Source organism: Olea europaea, chromosome 18 (assembly GCF_002742605.1).
Source record: "Olea europaea var. sylvestris chromosome 18, O_europaea_v1, whole genome shotgun sequence".
Taxonomy (NCBI): Eukaryota; Viridiplantae; Streptophyta; class Magnoliopsida; order Lamiales; family Oleaceae; genus Olea; species Olea europaea.
In genome coordinates this window covers 25,425,888-25,436,945 of record NC_036254.1, presented here as the reverse complement: position 1 = coordinate 25,436,945, position 11,058 = coordinate 25,425,888, and the positions used below count along the sequence as shown (strand labels likewise).

General features: G+C 36.7%; 2 protein-coding genes across 2 annotated transcripts; one reads left to right on the top strand and one right to left on the bottom strand.

Annotated features, from left to right (window-relative positions):
• Nucleotides 1–343: 343 nt before the first annotated feature.
• Nucleotides 344–2,313, bottom strand: LOC111366917. Its single transcript, XM_022987599.1, has 4 exons — nucleotides 2,310–2,313; nucleotides 1,011–1,714; nucleotides 779–919; nucleotides 344–688 (listed from the first exon to the last, which is right to left on the bottom strand). The coding sequence occupies exons 1-4, from the start codon at nucleotides 2,311–2,313 to the stop codon at nucleotides 344–346; spliced, it is 1,194 nt and encodes a 397-aa protein (XP_022843367.1).
• A 4,524-nt stretch (nucleotides 2,314–6,837) lies between these two features.
• LOC111367933 (BTB/POZ domain-containing protein At3g50780-like) lies at nucleotides 6,838–10,647 on the top strand. Its single transcript, XM_022989055.1, has 3 exons — nucleotides 6,838–7,005; nucleotides 7,167–8,391; nucleotides 9,298–10,647. Exons 2-3 carry the CDS (start codon nucleotides 7,756–7,758, stop codon nucleotides 10,243–10,245), a joined length of 1,584 nt encoding a protein of 527 aa, XP_022844823.1. The 5' UTR covers nucleotides 6,838–7,005; nucleotides 7,167–7,755; the 3' UTR covers nucleotides 10,246–10,647.
• The last annotated feature ends 411 nt before the right edge of the window (nucleotides 10,648–11,058 follow it).

Sequence of the window (11,058 nt, the reverse complement as noted above, 5' to 3'; positions counted from 1 at the left end):
TACAGAACATGTCAGTGAGCAGGGATAAAGTGAACATTGTCATAAAGAAATGTAATATGCATACGGTGAAGTACCTGATTGTCTGGGCTTGGGGTCGACATCAGTCGCACATGCAGTGGTTGTAGAGCCGAATGCTGGGACGAGGGTGGATATAAAGTCCTTCAACTTTTTAAATTCATCTGACATGTGCTGCATGAGTTCGAGCTTCACAGTGCGGAGCCGCATTTCGAACAGAATTCTTTGATCTAGCAACATCCCCTGAACATCGTCTGCTGTGAGACTTGATGCAGCCGCTGCAGTAGGTCGTACATGAGAGGTGGACGGTGCCATGGGAGAAGTAGCTCTATGCTGGTGGGGAGGGGGGGGAAGTCCCCGTCTGTCCACTTCGTCCAACTCGATCACCGTCACTATCCTCACTGTCGTCCTCCTCCGAGTCCCCACCTTCTTCCTCTCCGCTGTCATCGGCTCCTAACTCCTCCTCACCACTAGTCCCGCCACCGTCATGGGCCTCCGCAGAAGTATCACCCTCAGGGGTGCCCATACGTTCTGCTTGGAACTGCGGAGCAACACTGTCCCTAGCAAGGTCATCCAACGCGGGGACAGGATCATCATTGAGCAGCACAAGAGTGGCGATATGAGGTTGCCCACGCTCAGTCTCGGTGGGCCGCAGTGTCGCGTACACGTGTAGCTACAACATGAACATATTCGTTACGAAATAACCACATGCTACAATGACGACTGGAAGGTATGAGATCGTAGAAGTAACATAATTTTTTACCTGTACATTCTTGAAGAAAGCGTCGTACGTACGCTGCTGCGGCTGTTTTGTTGATGTCCAGCCGAGAAGCCGTGGGGAACGTTCCCCAAGACGCTCACCGAAGCGGTCACCAATTTCAGGCACCGCCTCGAACGCCCATATCTGTTAGAGTAAAAAAGGAATGTCAGTTCAGAATGAAACAAACCACGAAATACATTTGCATTGAAATAATTTGTAGGTAAAATAAAGACACCTGTATGGCAATGGGAAAGCCGTGGACCGTGTAGCTAACCGCCTTCTCCTTCTTCTTCGACGCATCCAAAAATTTTCTTGCCCAACGGCCCCGAAAGCCCTTTATCAGACGTCCGTACGAGATTCTACCCCAAGGATACGAAAAGAACAAGTCTAGATCGTCGACGATCGACAACGTCTCCATATCGATACCAACGTTGTTATCCGGAGCATTGAAGACTCCTTCGATGATCAAAGCGAGGCCAAGCTTGTACCGATCGGCTCGAGGCGTTGACGATCGAAGAAATGTCTGCTCGAGTTGGGCGCAAGAAATCTTGTCCACATGTTTAAAGTATTTGTCCTTTAGTCTCCTCTTCGCAAGAACTCGGTCCATGACATTGTCATCCGAGAGAAGACCACACCTTAATCCAGTCACAATGGCATATTCTTGAATTTCGAACCTAGCAAGGTGGCCTTGCAAATTAAACCACAGTTCGTGCCGCTTCTTTGTTTGTATGCAGCAGAATACGAGTTGTTGGATTAATTGGGCAGAGAACTGGAGATCTGGAACCTCGGATAAGAACCCAAGGCATGAGTTGCGAAACTCTTCCCGCTGTCGCTCGTCAAAATGTTCCACGACTGTTTTTATATACCGCAGATTGCTTCTTTGCGATACGTGGCCCCGCAAGCGTGCATTCTCCGGGACAAGAGGCTCGAAATCCACGTCTACAAAGACAAAATAAGAAAAAATTGCGTCAGACCACAATATAAACTTCCTCCCAGCATTGAAACGGAAGATATTCCCACATCAAACATGATTTCCACATCATAAATTGTTGCATGCAAAAAATAAAAGGAATACTTATATCTGAACGCATATCACATAGAAATATCATTTTCTACTGGTATGCCCTAGGCAGGCAGGAACTGAACTGTCGGTCCCGACATTTTATCCGTCGACGATTCATCTGTCGAGAATTACAGAGGATAAGTGTCGGGTACGACAGTTGAGAAACAACTATGTATAGATGAACTGTCGGGAAATCCTATTTTGAATATGTTTCCTGGTTATTAACATATTTTGATCATACAAAACAAAAAATAACTGCAACTGCAAAGAAAAGACCAATCTTTGAACCAATGGAATGAGTTGTTTACGGCTAATATGTAGAAATTTTCCACCCGAATATAACGAGTACCATTCACAACAAGTGGATTGCAAGTGAAAGCAAGGTTATGACATATGTAACGTAAATATTGAAACGAAAGATATATCAAGTGTCAATCAAGATTTCCACCAAATGCATACAATGAGGATTACCCATTTTACTTCAAGTCACCCGTTACAAATTTACTTATGTAAGATCGAAATTAATGTGAAACACACAGAGCTGAGGTAAGGACTGAATTGTCATTCCAGACATTTTAATAGACATAATCACAACTAAACTATTTAACTTTTTTTCTTTTTGCACATAGAGATGTGACTGTATACATAAATGACTTCAAACATGACCCTATTACATGAATGACTCAGCCATAAGTGTACATGCAAATGCAAAGACGGTTCGTATTCGGGAAAATGGAAGTACCCACACTTCAAGACTTTTGTGCATTGGAAACTTTAGTCACACATATGTAAATTTCCCTTTAAATAATTTTCATTAACTAATTGTGTGCACCATATACCAACATTTTTGCAACTAGTGAACGTGTTAACCCTATTTACCCATAAATAATAATATTGCCACATATACAACTACATTTTCTTAATCTCCAACTCCCACCAACTGCTAATGTATGCCATAAACATGGAGAGGTAGTACTCATACTTTTCCCATCTCAAAAGCAGAGTTTAGAGTTGAAAACAGTTCCTAGACGACGAGAGAGAGGGCATACTAGCATAAATACGTAAAGCGTAGATATACTTTTTCGAAGTGTTTAATAAATCATTAAAAGAAATACATGATTATGTAAACGTGTTTCACATATATATCGCAAAATCTCAAATGATTAACATTATCCATACATAACGTCAACAACTTAAGTGGTGAGATCGCTCAACAAAGCCGGTAAAAGTGGATGGATTTAATTCAGTCAAGATTCAAAGAGAATCATAAAAAACTGGGTAATAATAGTTATTTTAAAAATGGAACCATAGGATTCATATCTAAGTCTGGAACCAAACCATAAACGAAACGTTCGATTCACCACATGTTCCTTGAATAAGTTAAATTTGCTAATCTATATGCAAATAAAATGTCATCATATGTAAGTTCAATAAGCTAAAATGTCATCATATGTGACATATATTTGGGTAAACATGTAAGTTCAATTAATGTGATGTTATGAGACCTATTTATTGGACATATCATGTACTGCCACATAGAAGTATGTTTTAGTATCTACGGTATTATATAGCATTACTCTTTGAAGATGGATAAAACTAAAAACAAAAATAAAATGAAATTGTCTATATACTATAGTAAACATAAAATGAACATAGATCTCGTGCCAAATTGCTTCTAAAAATAGAAGAAAAACATGTAGGTGAAATTCGTTATAAGAAGCTATAACATTCCAAATTCAGTGCAAGGATCAATGTGTTAGTGTAATTTTTTTTTTTTTTGAAAAGTCAATTATCAATATGTTTGTGTAACATCCATTAGAGTTCCAATTATCTACTACAATTCACATTTTCAATTGACTCCAACAATTAAATAGGACATAAAGCAGATAGACAAGTGAGGTATTCGAAAGGAGCCATAAAATAAGTACAACCTCAAATAGATGTGTCACATGAAGTTAAAGTTATATCATTTCCAAAACTTATAGCAAAATAATTAGAAGTATCCTACTGCCAACATTGTTTTACTTTCTCTTTTTGTTAGAGACAAGCAAATGAAGGCAAAAGAGATTGAACAGTGATACAAAAAATAATCAAGTTATGTACAGTAACTAAATGTATTCGTTACATAACAAACGCAAATGGCCTACAAGTGCACTTGATTTCTATCACACCAAGATGATAATCCTAGCCAATATGTGTTGAAACATTAACTAGGACATGAGTAGAGTATATAAACTCTAAATCCACAATAGAATCCAAAAACAAAATTAACATAGAGAGCACTTGATTTCTTGTGAACTTTTGAAGTTCAAACGCTCAGGCGGTTTCGAAGATTGCTATACTCTTAAACGTGGTTCATAGCCAGCAGCGATGCATGTAAAACAGACTCAACAAAAACTCAAACAGTGGTGGTGCATTTTGTGGTTGGCATGTTCTATTACAAGAAGTGGTTTCAAATCTCTTACTCCCTAAAAATGTTGGAATCAATCTACTCATAATTGTAATTTTCATTTCATTTTTTCGCATTCTTTAGTGCTATAATACCTCTAACGAATAACACTACTCCACATAGAAAAGGTTCACTTATCCTCATTATCTCAGAGTCCAATTAAGTCTAACACAATAAACATAAACAGTTGGCATCCTTAATTAAAAAATATGCGACTGAAAATAGCTATTGCTAAAACGGAAAACTTTGTTTTCGTATCGGAGAATAATTTCCAGAATGGAGGATCATAGAAGTTATAAACACATGCGCCATAAAATAAATATTATAATTTCAATTGACTCACTTTATAATTTAAGATCAAGTGTTGCAACTCACATATTATACTAAAATAAGAACTGAATCAACAAATACATAACAATAAAAAAAAAAAAAACTACATACTAGTAAACAGACAGCTTCAAACTTAATTAATAGAACTCAACAAGATTGAAGCTTGATTGGTAAACAGAGTTCACTTACCAAATCAGATGATGAGACTAGTGTAGTAGTGCTTATAAAATGCCTATATTCCTTGGAGGTTTACCATTCGAGGATTTCCTCAAATTAGCTATACCATCTTTCTCAATAGCAGCCACATTATCATCCTCGTTATATTCACCTTCTACGGCAGTAAACAAAGGTGAAAATCAATGCCAGCAGCCATGTTGCTTCAAGGATTTAATGAAATAGGAGCTGTATGTAAGAACTTGAGTTGTATTTGAAATTATAATAATTAGCTCAAAAGCTTTCAATTCATGATAATAACTAGACTATGGCCCTTGTCTGGTAAGAAATAAAATCAAAATTTTAGTAGATTTTGATCAAAATTGATGAAATATGGGATTGAAAGGTTACGGGTCTCATGAAATACATGGTTAAAATTAATTATTTACTTTAACTTGGATTAAAATCTTGATTTTAATTTTTACCTATATAATTTATTTTGGGAAAATCTATAGTTACTGTCCCCAAACTTTTCCCTTTCTATACTTTTGTCCCTAAGCTTTATTTTTTGGTGACACTGTTCGTAAAATTCACTTCTTGGCAGCTACTGTTGTCATTGATAGAATTGTCCATAAAGTTTTGTAAAGATCAACCAAATTACTTAACTATTTTCTTCACTTTGTCCTTGTTGTAGCTAGTATTTAACAAGTAAAGGAGGAGGGTTACGATTTGACACTCAAAGTCAAACTTTGTCGAATGCAATGATACAAATATTAAAACGGATTTTGTTTTTGGGGTGTCTCTTATTAGTGAGAAATAATATATTGAACACCGTATTAAATGGAATATAGAAAAAATATACATTAATTTGTTGTTTCTTTTGCTGAAATAATGTTTTATATTTCTATTGGAGGCTATGTTTGCAGTTTCCATGCAACAAGAACGTTGTGTATGGAAGTGGTCATCGACGGTATGAAGGTGGACCATGGCCAACTACAGTGAGAGAGGAGAATTTGTGAGACCAATTTCTCCTTCTTCTTTGTTTGGTCTTCTCACTTTCTTTACTGATTTTGTGTTGGTTTTTCCCCCATTATAGTCCCCCTGACATTTCACAGTTTTTTGTACAATTTGGTGACTAGTCATGTCTCATTTAATCAAGGACATAGAAGGGATTCAAATTTGTCTGAGGGGCAAAAAAGACCAAAATTGACAATTTTGCAATGAGTTTTAAAAAGTGACATTTTTGTAAATGAAAACCCAAAAGTTGACTATTTTTGTAATTTCCACTAAAAGTAACATTAATTGTTAATAAAACAAATAAATTTGTTCTTACGTTACACACTTTTGTATCAATTAATTAATAAAGCTGATTTAATGAAAGTGGTCAAAGCCTAGTTGTCGATTTTATCAACCACACAAGTTTGGTAATTGCGGATACCGGTGCACTTTTGACCTGTTGGTTTCGAATTCTTAGACACATGCACAAGGAATAAAGAATAAGGATTATTAATAAACAAATAAATTAATTTTTAAGTCTTTTTCATTTTCAGATACATTAGAAGTAACAAATTTGATAAAATTTTATCATATTTTTAACTTTGACAAAACTTCGATTTTAACGTAAAGTTCATAAGATTCAAAACTTCTACAACTTTTCAGAAACATATTTATCAACTTTTATCAAGATTTGTTAAATTTTTTATCGAATATTATGTCAATCTATCCCTTTATTAATATAATATAAACGAACTTTTTAATCTAGGTCAAGATGCAAGCAACTGAACATATTGTGTTCTAATTTTATATATGAACTTGCAAAATATTTAATTTTCAATAAAATTTATGATGCACAGGCTCTTTAGAGTCCGTGACTACGAGATTTGATTCTGGCAGCGTTTCATTTGGATCTTAAGTTCGATTTTTATTTTAAATCTGCCATTGCTATTAGTATGAGCCAAAAGTAAATAAATAAATAAATCCATTAAAATAAATTGCAAGAACCTAGGCATTATAATTGACAGGAGTGGCTTTTAGTTTTAGTTGAAGATATTGCACAAGAAAAAGCAAGAAAGCACAGCCCCACTGCACTTTGCATGCCTGTCTCTCTTTGATCACATCACACACTGTTTTTTGTGTGGGAGAGGAAAAGAAATTGCACAGGCAAAAAAACAAGATAATAAATGAAGAAAAGCATAATCAAACACTCACTCTGGTGAAGTTACAAAAACAACCCATGTATTATCATAACTTTATTTGATTTTTTTACTTTTGATATCATGTGCTTCTTTCTTTATACCAAATTATAAAAATATTAACTCATCATTCCACTCTGTTGAATATCTGTTAAAGTAGTTCCCTTGATGCTTGACATCAAAGCTCCATTTAATCATTTTCAGAGGGCTCTTGGATTCATAAAGTAAAGCGATTGGGTTTTCAGATAGCTCTCCCAGATTTCTCATTTGTTGGTTAGTCTTTGTGCTTTTTCTTTGGATTCATGAAATTCCAGTAAAATGGGTAGATTAAATTCCTAGGACTTGGATTTTGAGCTAGTTGTATTAAATTTCAAGAATTATGTTTTCTATTTACCCTTCCCTTGTACAAATTATGGTATATGGGATTTCTGATTTTTGAAGATCTGCGCTAGTGTTTATAAAGATTGGTTTTTTCTTTTCTTTTCTTCAAGTGTTTGCGGAGAGATTCAACTGTAATGGAATTTAGTCCAGTACCTTATGTTGGCTTCTGGGATCTGAATTTCAATCTGATAAGTATTTTGTTCTCCGTAGATCTTTCAGTCAATTGCTAAGTTTCTGTAGATTGCCGATGTTCAAATTCAAAATTAGACCTTTGTCTTCCTTATCTTAATCGAGGACAGTGAAGTTGTTTAATTTGGATAGAAGTAAATATTTGTTGGATTCTTAGGGTCCACATTCTTGTTTTCATTGTAAGTGCCATAAATTGACTTAAGGGGTTTGAATTCTGCTGAAAATGGCCGAAATTAGGCTTACAAGAGTAGAGCAGGGTCAAACTAAGATTAGAAATGTTCCTATTGCTGTGACCCCAGAGGGGTTCTGGTGTTGTCCCTCTCCTATTGTCTTCCAAAAATCACTCAAGACGCAGAATCCTCTAAACAAGCCAAAATCATCTCCTCCTAATTCTAGTACTTCAGTTCAGAAAAAGCAAACCTCGGAAAATGAGAAAAAACCAGGAACAACGAAATCGAGGACAGGTCTTGTTACCGACGAGCAACGAAGTTGGAGTTCAGATGCTCCTGTTCTTAATGCTTCACGGGTGAGTGAGAAGACGCCTCGGCCGAAAATTGAAAATGTGCCAAGGAAGGTATCAATTGAGTTTGGTGAATCTGGAACCAGTGATCTGAAAGTAATTTTGCTGGGAAAGCAGGGCTTTGCTGTGAAACTGAGTGTTCACAGGAGTATACTAATGGAAAATAGCAGTTATTTTGCCCACAAGATATCAGAACAGCAGCCTATTTTTCCCTGCCTTGAAATTGACGAATGTGACGATGTTGAGATATATGTTGAAACTGTCGGACTAATGTACTGCAGAGAACTGAGGCAGCGGTTGATTAAGCAAAGCGTTGCACGTGTTCTGCGTATATTGAAGGTAATTTAAGAACTATCCATTGATTTTCTCTCTATGTTTGTAGCTAAAATTTGATGACAGCTTTTAAAGATGATCCTTGTGGTAGTTCATCTTAGAAAATATTTGCGTTCACGCTCATGTACGCACTAGCACGAATTTAGATACTTTTTTCTATGCATTCCTCCAACTTTACGTAGTACGAGTCAGCGTAACAAGACTATAAATTGTTTATAGAAGATGAAGACCTTGAGATACTCGGTGGCCATTTGGAAGTTATTATGAAAATTGACATGTCTAATGACACTAATCCAATTCGAAATGTCACTGGCGTTCGTTGCCTAGGGTTCTACACAAAGCACCACCTTTTGGTTTGCAGTTAACCTTAATTTCTGTGGCGTTTGGCTGGAAAAAAACCTGAAAATTCTCATGATTTGTAGTTTCCAATCTGGGTTTAGACATTTTGTACAGTTGTCAAAATCGAATGTATCCTTTGAAAAGGGTTGTCAGAATCGAATTTATCCTTTGACAAGGGGACAGCGGACTAGTTCTCTCTAATAGCAGTTAAAGCATTTCTGAAAGCCATGACCGAAAAATTCTTCTAATAAAACATCCTTGTCTTGACCTGGATTCACACTCAGGCAATACCTTTTCAGTGTATGGCATAGTATCAATAAGGTGAACGGAGTATTTTTGTGTTTGAAACTTTGAACTACAGTGCAGGATAATTTACGATTGATTGTACACCTCAAAATTATGTTGAAAAAGGTACAATTGCACCTGTTTGTCTTATTTTTGATATTTTTTCAGTCGAAGCAGTAAATTGATGTATTCACCAATATGTCCGATACTAGACTCTTTTCTGTGGGGACAAACTTGATCTAATTGTGTGCAACACATGCCGTAATTCTAATTCTAACTGCCTTATAGGTTGCAGAGCAACTTGGTTTCCCATCATGCATACAATCATGTTTGGAGTACTTGGAAGCAGTCCCTTGGGTAGGGGAAGAAGAAGAAGAGAATGTGGTTTCTTCAGTGTTGCGTCTCCAAGATGAGGGCATTGGAGTCACACCGGTATTGAAACGAGTATCTTCTGATATTTCAAAGCCACCTAAGGATACTCTCTCTCATATATTGGAGCTAGTTCTCAAGAGCAATGAGGAGAGAGGGCGCCGTGAAACAAAATCCATTGTGCTGAAACTTCTCAGGGAAAATAACAGTCTTCCGAGCTCTTCTGGATCGTCCTACTTATGCCATGATACATTGTATACCTCATGCAGAAGCTGCCTAGATTCGCTGTTGTCTCTATTCAAACAATCTGCTGAACCCGATTTTACCAACAAACCAGTTGATTACAGAGAACCGCTGGTGAAGTCAATGGCTATAGAGGCTGATAACCTCACATGGTTGCTCGAGATTTTAGCCAACTGGAAAGCAGCCGATGAATTTGCAGTAATGTGGGCTAGACAGCAAGAATTAGCTTCACTTCATTCCAAACTTCCAATCATGTTGCGCCACCATGTAAGCATGATTACAGCGAGGCTGCTTGTTGGAATAGGAAGAGGGGAGCTTCTTCCATCTAAGGATACTCGTCACTTACTGTTGCAAACCTGGCTACAGCCATTGTTCAATGACTATAACTGGTTACAGCATGGAAGCCGGTCATTTGACAGGAAGGTTGTCGAGGAAGGAATTGGCAGGACAATCCTTACGCTGCCTTTGGAGGACCAGCAAAGTATTTTGCTTTCTTGGTTAGAAAGTTTTTTGAAGGCTGGGGATAACTGTCCTAATCTTCAGAGAGCTTTCGAGGTCTGGTGGAGGAGGACATTCATCAGACCATATGCAGAATCAGGATATCACCAGCAGCCAGAACAGTAGAACGGCTAATTCCAACGTGGAACTGTTGATGATATTTCGAATGTTTACTGAAAGCCTAAAGATCTTTCTTGAACCAATTAAACTTTGAAAGGAGGGGAAAGCCTTGTTAGAAGTCAATGAGCATACATTCTGGAGACAGGGAGAAGCCTTTAATCTGCTCGAGCATTAACAGAAATAGTGAAATGTTTCTGTTCATCAGATTATGACACACTCTTTAAACTTTCCTTTGGATTGATAAATGTAAATTATTTGCTTAATATATTTGAAATTTGTGACAGTTACGACTGTCCCAAGTTCTGATTTTTGTGTGGTGGAACTTAGTTTGATACCGTAATAGTTAATCCGATGTAAGGAATATTCTGTAATGCAATGACAAAGTTTGAGTTCCCAAACCTTTTTAAACTTGTGTTTTGGACAGAATCTATGGCAGGTGTAAAATCTAAATGCTAACTATGTTGCCTCTTCCACTTTTGTTCTGGTTCTTCTTGTTCTATAATTATGTGCTGCAGATACTTGATCGAAACTCGTTGGCATTTAACTTGCTGTGAAACTCTGATGACAAACCTAAAGCAGTATTGAGGATAAAAAATTCCACATCGAATAAAGGTGAAAACATAGAATAATTTATAAGGATTTGACCAATCTTCTTAATAAATTTGATATTTTAACATAGAACCTCAAGTTCTAAAATAATTTCAAAGTCCATTAAGTTCCCAACGAGCAATTCAATCCGTTAAAACTCAAAAAAAATTGAGCAAACTGATTTCAAAATTGATCCGTTTAAATGAGCCACAATCTTGGGCGACATAACAT